General features: G+C 33.7%; 1 protein-coding gene across 3 annotated transcripts in view; it reads right to left on the bottom strand.

Annotated features, from left to right (window-relative positions):
• The window catches only part of LOC110375992 (knirps-related protein), a 63,795-nt gene extending 41,285 nt beyond the window's left edge, over positions 1–22,510 (bottom strand). The window contains exons 1-3 of one of the 3 annotated variants that reach the window (XM_021334308.3): positions 22,031–22,510; positions 18,262–18,301; positions 1,126–1,158 (exon numbers count right to left, since the gene is read on the bottom strand). In XM_021334308.3, the coding sequence (XP_021189983.3) occupies positions 1,126–1,158; positions 18,262–18,267 (39 nt within the window). In that variant the 5' untranslated portion in view covers positions 18,268–18,301; positions 22,031–22,510. The remainder of the gene's footprint in view (positions 1–1,125; positions 1,159–18,261; positions 18,302–22,030) is intronic. The other 2 variants (XM_064036968.1, XM_064036969.1) reach the window with 2 other exon arrangements.
• Between the last annotated feature and the right edge of the window lie 432 nt (positions 22,511–22,942).

Here is a 22,942-nt window from a genome sequence, read left to right on the forward strand (position 1 = left end):
TGCTTCGCCTATAAAAGAAGTGAGATCTGAATAAGTACCAAGTTCCATAGTTACATATACCTCAGTTCAAAATAGTTACTTTTTAATGATGTTACTTGGCAAGTTTTAATAGAAAATTAAATACTTGATTCATTGCGTTTAGTAGGATTATAACAAGGTGTGTGAAAACTTGCCAAGTAGCATCATTAAAAAGTAACTATTTTGAACTGAGGTATATGTAACTATGGAACTTGGTACTTATTCAGATCTCACTTCTTTTATAGGCGAAGCATTCCCATATTATCGAACTTGGCAGTCTTTCACATTATTGTTTTGGGTGGGATACAACCCTAATGTAGTTTGTTTATAATGTTCCAAAGATATTAAATTACGAACAGCCTCGGGTCAAAAGTGATTGTATACAATTACATCTTGATTACAGTTTAACCTTTTGTTAATTACGGGAGCGGTGTAACCGGACGATTTTGTTTTAACTATTTTTAATAAGCGTGCGAATGTTCTATGTTCATAATTATTGTCTCGAGGGCGTACAGATGTAATCGAGAATCGAATAAGAAAATCTGATGACGTAACAGGAATCGATTATTGATGTTCGAAACGTGTCGACATCGCTTCACACCTCGTTGTGCGGCAATAAAACAATATCGATTCTCAACCGTTAAGCACCAGACAATCGATAAAAAACAACTTGCTACAAATTCTCCGATGCGTCGTTCGATATTTCATTTTGAAAAAAGAATACTGGCCGAGCACGGCGCGAACGTAAAACAATTGAAGCATAATTCTATCGGCGTCTATGGCGACCCGAGTGACCCCGAGCCGGGCCGAGCTCGCCCGAGAATAGCCGAGTGAATCCCGCCCACCCCTATTAGGAATTGCTCAGCTAATAACTGTTTTTAAAGGGATTTTAAAATGAAATTAGTTCTATTGCCATTAATAAAACCCGTGGTTTCAGAGACTAGTCATTTGCGTGGGTGTTTGTAAGCAAGTAATAAAGTAAAAAACCTGTTCAAAGTTACTAAAGTACATATACAAGATAATTAAGAACATTATTAACTTAACCTTAATAATTTATGTATGCAAGAAGTGATAATTAAAGAAGCTAATTACATATTAATTTCTTACCGTATTGCTCATGAACGGAGATGGAGAACATACCTGGAACACAAAAAATAACAATTATAAGCGACAAAGTCAACAAAAAAGTTAAATAGTCTTTAAATCAGGTTAAAATATTGGTAAGCAAGCGCTTATTATTTAGACTTGAATGGTTGATAATCGGTTTAGTAAATAGAAAGTCCGAGAACTCACGGAAAGCATTATCACCTGACTAATGCTATTTAACCCTCCAATGCGGGGGGCGGTCAAGTTAAACAAAGACTGAAAATATTTCGTCCATTGACTTTTGTAAGGGTTGATTGATTTACAACTTACTGCTTTACTTAATACTTAAATAAACAAAGTTGTGGTTTTGGGGTAGCAATGACGGGATTAAAACGGGATGTTTCGCAGTTTTTTTTTTGTTTTCTTAGGAATGGTGGTTTGGGATATTCATTCAGCATATTTTTTTTATTGGCAGTGTAATTATGGTTAACCTGTTTTATGGAAAACATTGCCTTTTCTGAAAGGATAAGAATAATATGAGAGGATTTGTGTTCTAATTTTGAGCTTATCTTAACGAACAAGGAAAAACGTAAACGTAAAAGAAAACCTGGTAGTTTATTAATTTTTACTTCATAGACTGTAATAATTAATAACTTTTAATTATAGTACATTATCAAAAAAAGTACCTATTTAACATTAAAACATTAAACCAAAATCCCAACAATTACAACAAAAAAATCTTACAAACAAACATACAAACTTAGCACAATGATATCGACCGCCGGACACCCACACTACGCTATTACCAAGGCTCTAACAGCTTAAGTGCTCCGTTAATACACTCACAATGCTCACGCGCATTCAAATACGGTTAGCACAAAAATCATAGTACAAAAGATGTTTTCAAGTTATGGCCGCGTTAATAGACCATACGTGCGATGGCATGTCCTGCTGTGTAATGGGTGGTAGACCATATACCCATATGAACCATACACTATGGGTTATGGCATTCTTGTAATGGTTAACCCACTTCATGGTGATATTTTTATTTTTTATTTTTGAGTGGGTGTGGTTTAAAATTGAGGTGCTGTCATCATTTTAGGGTTAACTTTGATTGAAAGAGATGGTGGATGATTTAAAAAATCTTGCAATGTTTGAAATATCTCTTCCCGATTAACATAGGCTGTATTTTATCCTGGTAAAAGTATTAGTAAACCATGAAAAAAAGGCTAGTAGAAAATAAATTTAAAATTCAAAATTGGGACAGGATTTTCTCATTTTGTTTGTCAAAAAACAAAAGCAAACACATTTATGACGAATCAATACACTCTATTTATATGTCGTGCCGATAATGATCGCACAAACACAGTGCAGCGAAAGTCGCCGAGTTTCCAAATTAGCACGTTCAGATGACCAACGATTGATAGAGGACGAATTAGCAGCTTTTGTTAGACTGTGGCCGAGCACGTAGCGAGTTAATAGACGGACCATGACATATTGACAAAAATACAGGATTTTTTTCATTTGTATTTTTGTAAAAAAAAACTTTTTACTGTAATGTTACAAAAATGTTATTTTGAATGAAATAAGTACTTAAAATTCGTGTTAATTAAGAACAATTAGGACGTATGACGTAAGTAACTTAACTTTGAAAGGTTGCAAAACTAGTATGAAAACGTTTATATGCACATGTACATTAATACCTAAAGATGTTTCAACAAAGCCCACATTCACGTACTATTAATATTTATGTAGTTATAATAACTCAATACAATGTATTGCAATGATTCGACCCGTCTCTGTATGAATAACAAGAATACAAATAAATATTGATATTCATAAATTAAAGGTACAGGTTTTTTATTTAATAAAATCAGTTTTCAAGGTAAATATGAAGGACTTAAGTGTATCAGTGTATAATTACAGTTAAAAGCACTGAGCACCAATAATTATGCAAATATAACAAATTGGTGTAATTACGAGTTTTGTTTGAGTTTTTTAAAAACATAAATTACCGTGTTTTTAGGAAAATATTACATAGTTTGAATAATAGTTGTTGGTTTTTGCAGATCGAAAATCTGTTATAAATATTCATAAAATGTCACAATATTTTCTGATTTATCGAATGCCATGGTATGTAACCGCGAACATTTATTTTAAAGTGTCAGGATCCAAAGCGATTTTAATAAATATTTTTTGGTCTAGAAGCATTATAAAGTAAAATATTACCATTCATAATTATCTATAAATAATAATATGGCCATTTTAGATACACATTGCAAAAACTTAAGCAAAAAACCAGCTTCATGTAGTTAATTATAATTAAATAAAATTATTAAAAATAAATAAAATCTACATACATCTACACTCTCTTTCGTCATTTTTTATCTACTTTTATCCATTTTCTTTCTTTTGTTTTTTTTTTTTCATTTTGTCAGTTCTCATGGTTACACTACAGAGCATTTAGCGGGTGCTATTACAAGTTGTTCGGCCGTTTGTTAGCACTTTTACGGACTCGCATGAAAGTCAATTGTGTTACGTTTAGTTCTTCCGTGTGCTCTGACAATTTGGGGTTACATTCGCTTTTTATAAGGCTCACTAGTTTATTTATAACACTTGAAAAATATTTGTTATTTATCACATATGTAATGTTTTCCTCAAAGATTGCTCAAATTAAACACGTGTGAACACGATACCATTTGTGGTCGACCGGTTGATAAATTTGGGTCAGAAAAAACTATCCTATCAAATCCAGAGCATCTCAAACTTGCTCAACTAAAAACACTTTATAAATCTATCAAAAGGTTAAATCTATTATAAAATCTGCGGCCACGCCCCCTATTTAAAAAACAAACATCGCATTATTGTTCTAGTCCAATCAGTTTAATCTTTCACAAGACACTGATACTCAAAGTTTTCACACACGAAACGTTCTTTAAGATAAATGTGTATGATAACTTTGTAGTAATAGGGGTTATGTAAACATATATGTAGCTTTGTTATATAATTATCGAGTTTATAAAGGTTAGTGCTTGGCCTAATGAGATAAGAGGGTAAATTATATCGGTTTAGCCTTTCCGCGCATAAATGCTGATTTAATTTTAATCATATATTGTGTATGGCTATTTCGACTGGCATTTATTCAGGACGTGAACAAACAGATATCATTTGTTTATTCAGGGGCCATTAATCAATTCAAGTTTATCTATACTAATACAATAAATAGGAAACAACATTTGTTTGTCTGCTGTACCCTGAAGGCTCTAAAATTACTGAACTGATTAAAAAAAATCTTTCACTGTTGAAAAATACATTATTCCCGAGTAAATATTTCTATATTTTATCCCGGTACGCTCAGTAGTTGCCACGGGACGTGGGTGAAGCCACGGGGAAACGGCTATTTTTTATATATCAGATAAGTTGGTCCTTTGATACAAAGACTGGATAGATCCTTTAGCTATACATATTTAATACAAAAATAAGGCACATCACATATGCTGAAGTCGTGGGAATCTCATAAAGCGATTGACGCGCTTCGTTATGTAGAACGCTCTGTAATTGCGCTGTACGGACAGCAGGGCAGCGGTAGCTTTACATCGCTTTTATTGCTACAACAATGCGTTGTATGTATTGACTACTGATCTTTTTATTGTGTTACTAAAACAGTTTTTTATTTATTTATAGGTACTACTATAGTATCTATAGAGCTCGATATAGAGCACCTATCAGTATATAATACAGTTATTGTAATTGAAGTTACACCACTAGCCTTAGTTTGAGATCAAATCAATGAAAAAGTATTGTGGAATGGTCACGGAACTTAAAAATAAATATTTACCATAAATAAAGTTCGTGGTTGTATAGTTTGTGGGGTCAACAAATATTTCACTAGGAATAAAAATAAATCAACATTCCTATAACCTCAGTATCAGGTAGAAATATACTACTAATTTTAATTTCTTATACCATGAATGAAGAAAATAATAGCCCAGTAAGTAACCAAGTTTATTCCTAGGACAGCCACGCTGAGACTTAGACACGCCTATATTATTTGAACTCTTAACCTCGCACAGTTTATATCCATCGTAAGGTTCTGTCATACACAGCTTTTACACGACTCTTATAAAACAACACTAACTTAGAAAGAAAAAAAAAAACTAAAATTCTGTTACTTGTTGTTTCTTCTCCGCTCCGTTTTTAACGGTATTCAGACATATCATAAATGTAAAGTTCAAAACTACGAGGCTAAATAAAATAGAGCTATCATCAAACCTCACAGTTCAATTATTCACACAATAAACCGTAAAATCCATGACATTTATAAACATACGATCGATTTCGTAATCGATTACGAATCCAAACATCGATGAATCGATTCATCGATCGAATCAAGAAAACACACGAAATGGACAATTATTGGTCACAAATTAAATTTCATGGCGTGATATTGTATTCCCTGTTATGCTGTCGGTACACGCGATGCTTTGATACGATATCATCACGCTATTTGTTACGAAGGGTTAAATTGCTATTGAGATAAATGTTTTTGCTATCTCTACGGACGGGTTTTTTGAGAGTAATTTTGTGTTACACCTTTTTCTTTTGGTTTAGATTAGTATGAGTTACTCTATATGTTGCTTAGTTAGATCTACATATCTAAGTTTGACTGAATCTTAGTTTGTTTGACTAGCTTAGTTAGGTAGTAAGAACTGCAGTATAGGTGCATTCCAAAGCTTTCTTAACAAAGTTCTGAAGCTCATAAGCCATGTCTATTTACTATTTTACTATGTATATTACGCTAAACTAACAAGACAATATTAACTACCAAAACCTTACATCCACCCTTAAATTCCCTCGAAATAAGTAAAGCCAGTTACCCACAGGTTGTAAACAAACAGAGTTTAGTATAGTTGTTAATACAAGCGGCAGTGTGTACCAATTACGCGCATGCGTAGTTAGTGGCCACTTAACATGTTGCGTTTGCGCCGGTGGCTGGGATTAACTTGGTTTAGTGTATCTTAATAGTTAATATACATGTATTTAGGCTGTAGATTTTTCCTGTGGACTCGTAAAAAATATACAGGGCGTAAATTTTTGTCTGTTTTACCAAAAACACAATAGTAAGGAAAATGCGGTTTAGAAGGAAAATTACTTTTTGCCGAATCTGAGAATGACATGTGATGGAAACATCCTTATTTTTATATGCAGGGGAAAATGACGGTTGTATCTACATTAGTAATATTACCAGAGATACAAATATGTGAATCATATAATATGTAATCATATGTATAGAGGAAAATCCATGACGATCAATGACTACACTGAATGATTTTATCGGACAAATGTTTCGAATCGCATTCAATACCCGAGCTTGTCCTTCAAAAAAAGTTCGTTCTGACATTCATGACCTATTTAACAGCATTTTTTCCCAATGTTTGTTTTTTGATCTCCCAAATCCGAAACTCTAATCATAACAACCAATCACGAGTCCCGCATAACTCATTAGACCTCATTACCACTTGTGAACACCAATGAATCAATACGAACATTTACCAACTTATTCAAACATCCACGAACTAAAAAACAAACGATTATCGACTTTGTGGAGGAAGAATTAAGGGATAAGTCGCATTTGATAAACCGTAAAGTTAAAGTTGGGTTTTTCTAACCCGTTGAAATGTCGAAATATTTTCTTACTTAATTCCTTAAGCTTATGCATTGCCATATTAACCGTGCGTTCTGTTTGCACTTTATAGCCATACAAATAGAGGCGATATTCCAATGTTTTTATTTGTCGAACTAGGATAATATTGTTAGTGTAAAACAGTGATGTTTACATAATGAATGGTTAAATCCGTGATTAAGTTTGTCCGTTCGTTAACGAAGGTGTGATATGGGCTGTTTCGAGGTTAAACGATAGTTTCGAAACAAACTATGTTTGGTTTATGTATTAGTATTTGATTATATGATTTGTAATGAACATGTTTTGGGTGAATGTGTTGATCACGATTTCTCTTTGCAGGGTGAGCGTCTTTCAAAATTGGTCCTTTGGCATTGAACCTTCGAGTCTTCAGAGGCAAACATGTACAGGTATGTTCAATTTAAATAATTACTCTTAAGTGCAGTCGATTTTTTAGATATTATGAAATGGGGACTAAACGCTGTGCCCTTTTGCGATTAAGGCAATAGCTATAAGATTAAGGTTATTTTAGGTTTGTATCAATGAACGTGGACAAATATTTAACCATTCTGATGACCAACTCACTTATAGACTTGCCAAGTAATTCGTTTATTCAGCTCTATGAAAGACATTCCAAAGGCTGTATACAGAACAATATTATAGCACCAAATAAATGACAGATGGTACCATCTTCAGCCTCAAATAGAGATACAACGTGGGATCGACATTTCGTAACATTCAGAGTTCAAAGTGAATCGGTTCGAGTCTGCCATAGTTGCTCTAAACATAATAATTGTGTTTCCTTGCACCACATGTCTTAGTTATTTATGTACTGTAAAGTTCAACTTTAATACTAACGTTGTTTTGGTGATTTGTTTCCATTTTTGTACGATATTTTTTGTAAAAAAGCAACCTTTTTCCCGTGGTTTACTCCGCGTGCTATGGAACATATTTCCCGTTCCCGGACATATCTACCCGGAATATAACCTATGGTATCCGGAGATAGTGTATCTTTTTCAAGTAAAGAAAGTTTTGATATCAGTTAAACATATCGAACAACAGAATAACATTTCCCTCCCTCTTACACTAAAGGTTAATTACGCCTCTAATGCTTATCACTTACTTTGAATTTAAACACACTTCAGTACAATATTTATTTGAGGTTTAATACGCCTTGTACCACAGTTATAAAATGCCGAATATGTAGCCATAAGCCCGCAAAGACGTCTCATAACAAACGATTTTCTCCCATTACACTGTCGAGCAGTAAAATCAAACAATTAGAATATTTAATAAATTCCGAGCTACACATAAAATATTTGAGACAATAGCTACTTTCCGTATGTACGTCTGTGCGGTCGTAAACTCGTAACGTATTGTCGAATGGAATCGAACCTGTGACCTGACACGAGTGATATTATTTAATTTCGCAACTGAGAGGTGAAGAAGTTAGTTATTACGCGAAATTACCTTTTAAAGTAATTAGATCACGCGAATCTGTTACGTGACGTGCTGAGTTCAATTTGTGGTTTGTTTTTGTTTGTAGTTTGGTTTTTTGGTCATGTGTGTATTATATTGTACATATGTATATACTTTTTATATGGACCTTTGGCTTTTCATGAAGTTGATTATGTCTATTACTATAATATTACGAAGCTGCAGAGTTTGTTTGCTTGATCGTGCCAATTTCAGGAACTAGTGTACCATTTCAAAAATATTTTTTTATGTTAGACCACTTTACTTTTTATCGTAAGTACGAGCTCAAGGAACATACGGAATCCACCGGCGGAAGCTAGTAGCTTAACCCCTGTAAAAGTGTTAAGAAAGCGAAATAAGAACCAAAACTCTTAATTTCATAACCGAATGCAACAAACAGTAATAAGCAGTGTATCAGACCGTGACATTGTATCACAGTAAGTCACAGTTGACTGTTGACAGTGAACGAGTTTGCCAGTAAAAGTGAAAAAATGAATACCGCTCTAGTTCTCACGGGCCAGTCAAGTGTTATGTGTGTGTTCAAGTCATAAGCGGACGCGATTTTTTAATGAAGATGTGTTTCTTTGTGACGTTAGCTGACTAAGTAAATAGTTTTTTTTTATTCTGGTAATGCAATAAATATACAAGTTCTGAATATTTATTTTAACACAAAATTTCACATTGGCGGAATTAATGCCATAACGCATTCTATACCAGTCAACCAGGTTTTATATTTCGAGGGTGCGTTCATCTCTACTTATGATTCAATTTGTGTGTTAAATTATTGATGCAATTATCATAAGATCATTGTTAACCACACACTAATTACAACATTAACGACACATATTATCAAAAATGCCGACAAACAAGAACATGTATGTGTTGTGGTTATAAATGATGTGGTTGAAAATGACGTCATAATTATAAGTTGTTAATATAATATGTGGCATGATTTTACTATGGATATGAGTGTACAAGTAATTCTTTTCAGACTTTAAATTAAGAGCTCGTTCAACGCGCTAATCTTAGGAACTATAAAAATAATTAAATTTATTTTAAAATGTAAGATAGCCTACCTATTAAAGAAGGGTATAGGCCTTTATTTATCCAGACACGCTTATCCAGATTTTAATTTACGGGGCATTTATGATACCATTGGAATAAGTTATTCACTAAAGAAAAAGCTGAATTTCATGCACCATTTCACTATCGCTACATTTCATCCCTTAAACCTCAATACCCAGTCAGCCTTGATCTTGCTACCGGCGCGTAATTAACTGCGCCAGTTTACGCGGCGCGGCGCGTGCGCACGTGACGTCAGCCATTGTTCCGATTTAATTAGTTCAATGCTGTGAATGAGATGGAAAAAAGTTTAGCGTAGATAGTGAGATTATCAAGTTCAGGTGTAAGGTGATGTGTTTGAAGTAATGTTTGTGTATTTGTATTGTTGCATTTTTTTGTTTGGGGATTTGAATGTACTATTTGTAAGTCACCTATCTGGGTGAGGAAAGCACGGTTAGAGCTTAATTTTAAAATCTTATGACCGTTAGTTAATAATATATATGTCTAATCCTTACATTCCCCTAACAAGACTGACAACGAACACATTAATTACAAACTAAATTGATAAGACTAATAATTACAAAACCAACATCAAACGTTTGAACCTCTCAAGAACAAAAGTTTCTCAAATAAGCAACCACCATATACCTAATTCAATAAAAATCTACAATTCCCCACTTCAATCTACGCCTGACAGTACAAAATGGCAGCATATTTATGAATATCAATCATAATTCAGGATGACATTGTGGTAGTAAAATTGAAATTCTATCGTAAGCCTAGTAGGTTATGGCACTTACTTCGTAGGACCTTTAGTGGCCACGAGACGACGACGACACGATGCGGTCACCGTCATCAGCGTAAATCTTTCTAAAGGTAATTGTAAAATGGCGTATGAAAATACCTCTGTGACGTGTAGTTTATAGTTCGTTTATGTTGTGGTAGTGTTGTTTATTTATGGGGTAAATTCAATTTCCTGATTAATAAGGTAAATGGTGTGGGGTTTATGGGTTGTGTCAATTTACAGTAGGGAATTTTAGTTTGAGAGTAAAACCAGATGATCATCTTCTTGATTTAAATAAAGTATGCAGAAAACACTAAAATAAACTACCGATTCCTTATGGATATTTTAATTTACATAATATTATTATGAAATGCAGCATAATTTACTTTTCAATAAGAAATGATATTTTGAAACTTAAACCAGATGACCAATTTTTCGATATTATCTAAATAGGACAAGAAACTACTAAGTATTACAGTCATAATAAAACATACTAAATTCAAAAGAGGCAATTTCTTCGTCACTCAAATAAATCGCATATAATAAAGAGCACGTTTTAGCTATCAGACGTTACGGCGCCCATAGACTCGCACTCAGCTCGAGTGAGGGAAGCTTGTCTATGCTCAATACACAAACAGTTAGGTTATGTCTGTTGCAAGCTTGCTATAACATGTAGTGTGACAAGCTTGGGAAAATTCAATTTTGATTGATTGGACTTTTGCAACTTAAAGTAGCTTATTTTTAGGTAGCAGTTGTTTTAAAGTCCAATTTATGTACCTATGTCACTGTCATTAAATCTTGTACTTTACCTATATCTTCAATTTTACTGTGTTTCAAATTATTGCCTTGTTTAATACCTTCCTCTCGACGTTACTTTGTAGTAAGGATATTCACTATATTCAGCCTTCTCAGAAAACATTTACGAGAGCATAATTACTTCATCTTGTCAAATTATAGTCTAGCCGCTTACATCATTCTCCTCTCTACAAGATCATTTGACTAAACCTACATTTCCTCATTCTCTTAGAGTTCAACATTAATTACAGAATTCATATTAGCCAATTATAAAAATTCAGTTCGTGATATATCGAAACGAAAACAACAATTATAAGTCGGTAATTAATAACCATAAAAAATCGAGACCATCTTTCACCACTCCAATTCTCAAAACACTTTCGACAAATAGAAGGAATAGAAATAATGAGGCTGTCATCGATAACATTGACAAATTAAATATCAACAGCTATTACAATCTTAACACTACAGTTCTACCAAACAAAACTGAACTCTATTGTTTAGACAATAGGTGTTGTGTGGGCGGTTGTGTTAAGTTGGTGGTACATATGAGGAGTGAAGATAGGTAATGTCAGAATTTTTGCCACAGTGTAATTAGAGAGAGGTCTGATGCAAGAGGTCATGCGAACGGAATGCTAGAAATCGTTGTTCGGGACCGTCTGGTTACGTGTGGTGCAATATGATTAGTTATAGCGGGAAATAGGAAGAATTTTGACATCACGGGATAATTTTAGACTTTATAGATCATTCGAACTTTATAGATGTGGAATATATAAAATAATTGAATGTCATTTTCATGTGGAAGTTCGTTTTAATATTCGAAATGATTAGTGACATGTTATTTGAATCATAATCTGTATTCGCTATCGCTTATCGCGCCGCTACATCTCAATAGCTTACACCACAAACATTTAAGTTTCTTTCACAGTTAATTAAAATTAATAATCGTTAACTGACCAGCGTATTGTAAATTAATGATTTATAAATTTCCACTTGGGGCTACTTGAGGGCGATTACAGTTAGGATCAACGCTCATTGAGCTAGACGCGGGAAGACGCGACAAGTATCCTTTGCTGTCAAGTTTCATTGTTCATAGTTTAAGAGGTTTTTTTATAAACGCTAATGGATAAGGAAATTGATTGCAATTAATCTAGTAAATATTATTTACGTTTTAACAGATTAGAAAGGTTAGTTTTATAAAAGCTCACACATGTTTATGTACATTTGAAAAATATAGTTTATGCTTTTATAGTTGCTATATTTATGCTGAGTAAAAATATTTTCAGAGGATTGCTATAATCGAGCATTGCTCTATCGACACACCCTACATGAAATCAGCCGTTTGACGCTTTTCCATGAAGTTTGTCTATCACTTTTGACTATATTAATATCATGAAGTCAGTAGGTTATACCTAACTTCGGTACGGCACGGTAACTCGACGGGCCACAGTAAATTCCTCACCAGTACTAAAGCTAAGTACCAATCTTGTAAACTATAAACTAGTTATAAGTACGCAGCAGTTATCGTTCCATTACAAGACGAAATAATTATATTTTAATGGAAATTAATTATTGGAGTGATGATGAGTGAAATTAATAACGTCATATTTAATACAGTAGTTACTTGGCTATTAATATATCTGTAATTACTTAGTACTGTTGACGTATAGACTGATTGGATTTTCTTATAGCATTGTTGTGTACAGTTTTCTCTTTTTTTTGTTGGTGTGTTCAGTATGATAATAATATTGAGGAGGACTTCGTAATGGGTCTAACTGGCCATGCCTCGTTTGTTGGCAAATAATTTTCTGTTGAGTTTGCAAATGATAATTATTTTCTGACTATCTGTGTACCTACGTCATTTTAATTAGTTCAGTTATTTTTCGTGAAAAGACGATAGACAGTCGTACACTTTTGCAATTATAATATTAGTAAGGATAGGTAATTTGTAATATTATTTATAATCCATCTCTAGTTAATCTAATCGTGTTTGTGAAAATCACTCAGAAAATATCACAGCTCTACTTAATATTGTAAGTTATTTGCAGTTTATCGTGACTAACGTAGGATCAAGTTCGACTAAGTAAAGCATTAAAGAAAATCGATCGTGCTTCCTTGACATTCCCCTGAATGCGGTTACAATCGACGCAAATCCGAATATTGCGGATACGTCACGAAATTCCAATAAAATATACCTTCCCGTACATAAACAAGAGCGCCATCTGTAGCCAATACGACAATCAATGCGACAGCGGTTAGGGATGTACTCAATGTTATCCGAAATATTGTTTTTTTAAAAAAAATCTTTTAGATACTTTTAGCATTTTGAAATTATTTTACGTTTTTCAGTCTTCTGAACGATGATACTCAATTTTTTAGGTTAAAATTCTTCTATTAATGACTTGTCTTGACTTGTTTGACTCTTCTACTTGATAAATTGGTTAGAGTTGACTTGGCCTTATTGAATAATTCTTATAGTAGAGATATCCTACTTGTCTAGGAAGGGTATGGGCGTAACCGCTGGCAAAAGCTAGTCATACAAATTATTTTTTTTCTTTACTACAAATATTAGTACCCCAAAAATATCCGCCACAAACCAACATCCCTACAGGTGCACCGAAAACAGCGCGATGTAACATCGAGGACGAGTGGTTCCGAGCGCTCACGATTTCGCCCGAATGAAGTTGTACCTATGTCTGTCTGTTCGCTTGTGTGTCGCATATAACGGTGCTAGCGATTTATTGCCTATGGCCACAGGTTTCAATGGATAGTTTGGTTTTTGAAAATTAGGTTTTTTGTAGTTCAAAATTGTTTCTTTTCTAGGGCAGATTTTATTGTCACCTCTTCGTAATGTTCGATTTCGCCCGAATGAAGTTGTACCTACGTCTGTCTGTTCGCTTGTGTGTCGCGTGTAACGGTACAAGCGATTTATTGCTTATAGCCACAGGTTTCAATGGATAGCTTGGTTTTTGAAAATTAGGTAGGTATTTGGTAGTTCAAAATTCTTTCTTTTCTAGGGCAGATTTTATTGTCACCTCTTCGTAATGTTCGATTTCGCCCGAATGAAGTTGTACCTATGTCTGTCTGTTCGCTTGTGTGTCGCGAGTAACGGTGCAAGCGATTTATTGCCTATGGCCACAGGTTTCAATGGATAGTTTGGATTTTGAAAATTAGTCTGTTGTTATTAATATTTTTTTGTGGGATAGATTTTACAGAGCACGCGATTTTCTCCTACTTTTAATGTTCGATTTCGCCCAAATAAAGTTGTACGTATGTCTGTCTGTTCGCTTGTGTGTCGCGAGTAACGGTGCAAGCGATTTATTGCCTCTGGCCACAGGTTTCAATGGATAGTTTGGTTTTTGAAAATTAGGTTTTTGTTGTTATGATTTTATGTGGGGCAGATTTTTTAGCAACAACTTAATAAATCTTAGTAGGTTTTTTTTTTCTAAAATGTGACTGGATTTTAATGGCCTATGATGTCTACTCACAAAAACTTAGTCAAAATGTGACCTATAGTTGCAATAATATTGTACAGAAGAATAAGGCAACACATTTATTTTTCAGCTAATGAATGAGAATCTTGAAAACATTTTATTTTGCTAAAATAATATACCTAACATTGACGTGTATGTAAAAGTCAAAACATAAAAATTAACCTAACAATAGAAAACCTAGACATTTGACAAACACGATATTCAGCGAATTGCATAAAAACTAAAAATAATATAAAATTGCCGCAGTACTCCGTATGAAACGGAAAGTAAATCACACACGCGATGTACGCGTACTCTTTGTTTTGTTAGGGTGATTACACACTGATTAGTACGGAGAACTACTTTGAAACGGTTCTAGCAGGACTTTGAGGTTTCACTGTGTGAGAAAATTCTAGCAATAGGATAGTAAAATGGTGTCTTTATAAATGTAATGTATGCATTACTTTGTCCTTCACAAACATCTAATTTAACAATGCCAAATATAACACTAGACGTGTTTGCAATATCTTATAAACAGAGTACAAAGTTTACAATTCACAATTCACGTAAACGTAAAATTAAAACAGAATTATTTTGAATTTCTAATAACGTAACAGCGAAAATCCATTCACTTTTCTTTGGAATATATTTGACTGCATAAATTGAATGTATAAAATTACATAACATAAAAATTCACGTTGAAAATTCTTTTCACAAAATTCACGTGATTATTTTTCCGACCCAAATATCGACCAATAGAATTGCACCATTCGACGTCACGTGGTACAACCTACATGGTATTATACTGATAATTTTTTGAATATTTTCTCTGGTCGTTGCTATGTCAAACTGACAGGTTGTGGCCGACATTTGGGACGGAAAAATAATCCCCCGAATACCACACGAGCTTCAAAATTCTCTGGCATTTCCCTCAAGGTTCCCTGCAAACAAATAAAGTCGTCAACCTATCGGGAAATACCCGATAATTTCGAAGCTCTTGTGGTATTATAAGTGAAAATCTAAATACTTCTTCTTAATAAGCTGCAGGTTTAATCACCTAACAAGCACTCTTGTCAAAGTTTTCTCAAATCTGCCGTACACATTCGTGTGTCCGGTTTCCCCTTAGCGTTCCGTCGGCTAGTGCACACAGTCCCTTGGCCGTGCGATTATGATGCCTGTGCCATTAGGCGGCATTACAGCCGCGTGGGAACTGGACTGGGAAGGACAACTCCACTACTAGGTTATAGTCGAAGACCTTAAAGCTAGTGTTTTATGGTGATGGAATATATCAGACGTTTATTGAGCGAAGTTTGAGATCGTTTCGAAGGCTAAATACTCTTGCTTAGAGGAGCAAGGAGTTGGTATTTTATTAAAGTAAAGGTAAGTAGTTTGGTGGTGGCAGATGGTTTAATGGGCTAGGATGATAGATTAAAAAAATGTGGGAAAGATAAGACATGGCTTGAATTTTCGTATTGAGTTCCTACCTTAAGCCTAATTTTATAGGTGAACGCATTTTTCTTTATAAGAGAAATTAAGTTTTACTGTAGCTCCAGGATTTTCCGACTGGAACTTTTTAAAACTTTTGTTTTTTCATACCTTAAATTGTTACCTTAAAATTGGATCTACTTTTGTCCTTTTCAGAGATAAATAGAACACTGATATGGCAGAAAAGTTTCGTCCAAAAACAATTACGTAGCACCGATTGCTATAACTAATGCCAATCAACTGATTAGTGACTTACGCGGTCTGATAAGCAACACTTTTTAATTATTACACCAGACACGATCCGATTGTCGCAATTTATTAAATGTTCACAACTTTAAATACCTATGTTTTTACTACTAACAGTTGTACTAATTAGAAATGCACACATCTTACTAGTTTAGACAAAAAATAACAATTAAACCAATTACTTACACAAAATTAAAAGTCAGCTCAATTATTTTATTTATCTATTGTCGGCGAACTTCACTTAATAAAGATATAAAGTTCCATTTAAGTATTACCCTATAGGTATTAAAATAAAAACCTACAGAATTCCGCCTCACACTGTAAAACCAACCCTATAGTTTGAGTAATAGGGTTGATTTTTATTGTAGCGGTAATTTCAGATCAAACGTTTGACCGAAGACACGTAAAAAGATCTATATTTTTTTCATATTCTAGTACAGTTTAATTAATGTTCCATATAAGAGGATGCGGTCTTGAATGAAAGCAGATCGGGTAATTATACAGTTTTTTGTCACCAACGGCGGGGCTTAGTGACGGGATGACTATCGACACGCACTTGTTTACTCAGCTCGGCTTATAAAGAGGGTAGGCAGAAGTAAAGGTGCTAAAAAAGACAGCCCTTTGAATGTCGGGAAGCGGCTGCCGTTTGATGACTGAGTGACAGGCGTTGTTCGCTCGATATAGAGGTATTTAATGAGTGTATTGACTGTTTTGTGTTCAAATTAAGATGGCTTAAATGCTGTATTAAATAATGGTACTATAGTTTAATAGGCAAGTGTTACTGAATTCTTGAAGTGCCTTAAAATGTCGTTCCTACTAACTTCCAAAAACAGTGATCGTTTTTTTAATCAGGAACGAAGCCTTAGGTTTTCTGAACGATCAATTCGATATTATAAGATATGTGTACATTTTAGACATATATTTCAAGAGACAATATTTTTTTAAAGTTATGTTTTAAGCTCTGTCGCTCTACTTCTCAATAACCCCAATCCATGACGCCCCAAATGACCGTCTAACCTCTCCAGCAAAATACTAATACGTTTTTAAATGCTCTCCAATTTCCCAACCGAAAGTCAAACGGTTGCGACAACCAGCGACTTCTGCCAACCAATGGTGGTTGAGCAACCGATAATTCGACACCTGAGCAATTAGGATTGAAAAGATTTGAAAACAAATCGTTAGCGAAGTTTTGAAATATTTTTAGTTACTTTTGAACCGATTTCTGGCGTTAACCGAGTTCTTTTAGTTAATGTATTGTCAGTTAAAATGGAAGGTGATTAGAGTGACATAAATGAAAAGGATGGTTCGTAATGATTTTTCGTAGAAATGTTGTTGTGAGGAAAATGATTCATTTGAATGATTTTCTTGGTTGTAGGTATTATTTCTTGGTAGTAATGTTGAGTAATATTATTGTGAAAACGTAGTAGTCTATATATAATTTATACTTAGATGTAATATTTTTTTCTTAAATGTACATTTAAAGACAGTGAATTTTTGAATAAAAAAAGATAATTGTGAAAAGATATGTTCTTATTTACATTTACGTGAGTCAGTATTTTTTAAGGTTCTAATTTAATTAAACCTACTAGAGCTACAAAGTTATAAATTAATCTAATTAACCAATCTAAAAGAAACCTTTGTAGTGAAACTATAAATCAATTCTATGCAAAGTTCGGCTGAATAGTTAATGTTATAATGATGTTTCGTAATGTAGTTGATCGATGCAAAATGTTTGGGATTGTCGGCACGCGAGCGACGGCAGACGGAACTGTGAGTAGCGAGGTAACAACTTAGTCGGGTGTGTTTGCTTTGAAATTAGTTTAAAATTATGATTTTTGGAGATTAATTTTTGCTGGAAATATTAGGAGAGATTGTTAAGTGAGTATATAAGTATTTGATAAGTTGCCAGGTCAATTCTTTTGTAGTACTTAATTTGAGTAATTTTTACGTGTGTTCTAGGCGCAGAGTTCAATCAATTCTGCAACTTAAATTATATTCTCTATTCTCTGGTACCTAAATTGCAATTATTTAATTCATAACAGTGTAGTTCTGTAAAATTTTAGGTACGATGGTAATGGATACTATGTAATGTGATTTTTTAAAGGTATTGACAGATTTTGTGATTGAAATGAAAGTAAATAAATCAAAGTGAGTACCTCCATTGTGAGAGAGGCCTCAGTGCAGCGCCGCGATTGGCTGTGGGCGACGATGTGATCCGTTACATAGAAATAAAAATAAATTTTACATTAAATTCAAGTCTCTACTATTTTGTAAAAGCAAGTATTTGCACAGGATACTTTTTAAAATATCACAGATTAAATTTTTTATGGAAAACTATTGGAGATAGGATGGTCAAAAACTAATCATTTGGCAAGAAGATATATCTCTTCTACTATCTGTGCTACAATTTATTAGTACACTGTGATTTTTTTATTTTTTCATGAAAAAATGTAATTATGAACCCATCCAAAATGTACAATATTTTTGGATTGTTATATTTTATATCCTGTTTGATAATTATATAATTTTCAAGGAGCGCTAAAATATTTATCATAAGTTCCAACACATCTATCCCAAGGCCAAAACAACAAATTAACCAAATAACCAATGACCCAATTAAATAACACATTAAATCGATCCCCACACAATTGTCATTGTCCATTGTAGATAAGTAGTTACGTGTCATACAGCACACACAACCCGTGAGAGATATTCCCACAGACGCCATTGTTTCACTCATTACTCGCTATTTTTTTAATAACACTTTATTATAAGCATAATGGTCAATTGTTCAATAGAATTTGGATTTTTTAAGGAGGTCAGTGCGATAGATCGTCGGTTGTTGGTTAAATAGTAAATGAGTTGTGGTTCGGTTTTCGCATGATTGTTTTGTGAATCTATGTGGTTGATTGATAGGTTATTGATAGGGTTTTTTTGGTTGTTGTTGGAGATGTTGTGTTGATGGGATTATAAGCTTATGGTGGTTGCTAATTGGGGAAGATTTAGTTTTAGAAATATCTTGTTAAGAAAATGTTACGTAGAATGTAACAGAGCAAACTTATATCTAATCAAGAAACTTCTTCTGTTACTCTTAATAGATCACTATGAAACTTAATTAATTTTAAATACCTATACCAAAATAACTTTAACAGACACACCTGTGCCCAGCAAGTAAGCGCAAAAGCAAATTGTACTCCAATCTCGTATTGGTTGAGAGTTCATTAGTTTGTCGTAGTTACCGATAGATGGCGGTGCTAGTCTATTACTATTACTATAAACGTTTGCTGCGTTTGTATTTTAGGCTTCATAACGTATTTTTTATTTGTTTAAATAGATAATAATTAATATACTGATAAATAGTTTTTGTCTAATTAAGTCTTGCATTACAATTTTAATTGGTCGATATTTATCCTTTCCGGATGAAATAATTATAAATGAATGACTGTTTTTATTAGGTATTATAATTCAGATCAGTGCTTTGTACCAGGTAAAGTTAGCTCTAATACATGAAGGTACTTCTGAACTTGGACATATCTGAAATATTCTATGCTAGTTTTCACTAAAGGCTTCATCCGCATCCCGACCAAACTACTTCACAGACTCAGGCCATAAGCTTTCGTTTCAGTTTCATCCGCGTCCCGTAAGCCATCTTTATACAGACTTAGCCATGAAAAGCCTACAACAGCCTTCATAAGTACCTAACTGCACCTAAATCGAGTGAAGTCTTTTAACCGTGAAAGCGTTACAAACAAACTCACATTCTCAATTTTAATACTAGTTAGGATATTTCCAAGTAAACTTTTTTACATAAATATGGACTAGATAATATTATACGTAGGCGTATAATGCGTAAGTGTACGTAGTATTAATAATACTAACTGCTTCCCGCGGTTTCACATGCGTCACGTAGAAATTTCTTCCAGTACCCGGACAAAATATAGCCTATATCACTTAAGGATAGTAAAATTTCCAAACAGTGAAAGAATTTATCAAATCAAATCAGTAGTTTTGGAGAATTTAGTGTATGAACAGCAATGTTTTATACCAATATAATAAAGAGTTGTATATGTACATATAGATATAGCACTATAGATGTATATATATGGTTCTGTCTGCCAGTACGGCTAAGTTTTTTGCTCACAAATTAACGCGATACAAGAAATAGGTGTTTCTTTGAAATGACATGTGACTTGAAGTATCATCGGTCATTCGGCGGTCACGCTGTCTGTCTGTCTGAAGCGTTATATATAGATATATTTTATATGTATATGGTTGTTTTATTAGCAAAGGAGGTGAGAATTAAATAGAGTGTAGATTTGTTCTGTAAATACTATTTATTGGGAGTAATATTATAAATAGAAATAGTACTTTAGTCTTATTGTAAGACGAAAAATAAAATTATTTTAGATGTGTGCATTTTAAAGGTATTTGTATGTGTACAGTTTATGGGTAGGTTCGATTCAAAACTATAAACTGTTAAAAATCGATACGTAGAAATTCTTATAAATAAAGTTTTATGTTATCATAAAACTTATATTATGAATGTGATATATCTAGTTTCAAATCGATCGTCTTTAAGTAAGATTTAGTAGTAGTTTCAAGAAAATAATAATCTTCTTTCCTAATACAGAATAAGTAATACTAGAACAATAGACTAATTAGGTATAACCGAAGCGATAAAACATTATTTCTCCTTCATAGCAGATTTTTACCAATAAAGTTCCTAAAACCGCTGGTATAAGATTACCTACCTAATCATAGCTTAGAAAAGCTTAGTTTTTATTTAATAGGGTTTTTACAGTAACAGTTAATGTGTTCAAACAATAGAAATCGCTTATAATCCTAATTCCCTGAACCGATTAATACGAGGTTTGCAGTACAAACAATTTCAGTACAAAAGACATAAACGCTCCGCAATCAGCGTTAACGCAGTTATTAGCTATCCTACCGTTAATAAAAGCCATAAAATAATAGTGTTCTTTTCACACCTAACACAGCAACAATTAATAAGAAAAGGAAAAAATATAACTTTGAGGTTTGACATTTAAAAGTATGAGATAAAGTATTTCGCGCTGTCTGCACTTTGTGCATCCGCAATATATGTTATTATTAATCGATATACCTAATCAATAATCACAAATAAATCAATATTATTTTTAAGCAATAATCCTGCTATTTGATAACATGATCATTTTATAGGAGGCGTGGTGTTCATGAATCTTGTATTGATCTCACGCCTCTTTTCATTAAATTGAACTTATTTATGTGACTACGTTTTGTCAGTTTGTTTATTTAGTCTGAATTAATATTGGCATTTAATTTAGTTAGTATTGCAAAAATATTTTAACATAAATAATGTACCTAATATTTATCGTTAAATATTGAGATATATATCAAATGGCTCCAAAAATTCGCGAGTCAATTGCAATTTTTGACAAAATATTAAACTACACTTAGATACCATTTAGCGCTTACATGTAATTTATATCTACAATACAAAACACATGTAGCCCGATTTTTCGAGATATTTTATCATTTTCGCTTTGTCGGGGTAAATTATGTTTGTCGGGATCGCCCGCCCGTTGATGTCTTTTGTAGGGAGCATTTCCCGAACTGCCGAATATCGGCCGATTTTGAAAGTGGCATACGTGAATAAAAATAATTTATTAGGAATTTATTAGACTTTAAAAAATTGGAAAATTATTTATTTTTGAGATTATGTATGTGACATTGTAAAGTTTTGATTAAGGCAAAATTTGTGTAGTTAAGATGGAATTCAGCTCTAAATCAGTTAAATACTTTATTCAACTGTTGAAATATTTGAGTAACATTTAATACGTAAATGGATAACAATAAATTACTATTTAGTCGCCTAATATTTATCTAGCGTTTAAAGCTAAAATATAATAAGTAAACACCGCTTACCTTAATATCTTTGGTGTATACACAATCAGAAGGCCGCAGTTTTCCGAAAAATCCCACTGTCGTCACTTCACAATAAAAATAAATTTGCTCTCAATTTTTTAAGTCAATACAAATTTCACTAAGGCGACCCGCATACGTGGTACATCAATTACGAAAACTATCGATTTCAAATGTCACAGTCCAGTCACTTTCGATGAAAACAAACAAACTGAATGTCGCGTCCAATTTACATGTGACGTATAACTGAAAACGCAAACTGAAAACGCGATAACTACCGCACTGCTACGCTTATTGTCTCTGCTATTGGCACATCATTTTAACAGTTTTTTTGTACAAATCCTGCTCTAGAAATAAATGTTGAGCGGAACACTGGCATCTTCTATTGACGGGATTGAAATCGCGCGGCCGATTCCATTTTCGAAATTTGAAATTCGAACACGGGTGGCGTGTGGCTGCAGCGGCGCGCGCGCACGAATGCTCACGGAGGTGGACTCAGAGCTTCGAACGCTGTGGGGGCGTGGCTAACTTCTAACGCAACATCTATCTCTCGTGCTGTCTCGTTCTCACACGCAGTATCTCGCATAGTGACGTCTCCCTCGGTGCGTTACCGGTCCACAGGTTCGGTTTGGTGGGATCGCGTGAACTTTGCCACTGCGCCCGCGCCGCGCAACGCGATTAATAAAACGATACGCGACGTTATAGATCGCGCGCCGATAATCGTAACTCCACAGTTTAATGCAACAACTCGCCTTTTAAATACTTTAATACTGAAAATACAACATATGCAGTTTTTGTTTCTAATGCGAGACTGTAATTATTTAATGTCTATTGAAGTCTAAAATATGAGAATATTTTATAATTTTACAGTTTGTCTCTCATTTTATGGCTAATTGCCTCGGATGATATATAAGA

The sequence above is a fragment of the Helicoverpa armigera genome, chromosome 11 (genome assembly GCF_030705265.1).
Source record: "Helicoverpa armigera isolate CAAS_96S chromosome 11, ASM3070526v1, whole genome shotgun sequence".
Taxonomy (NCBI): Eukaryota; Metazoa; Arthropoda; class Insecta; order Lepidoptera; family Noctuidae; genus Helicoverpa; species Helicoverpa armigera.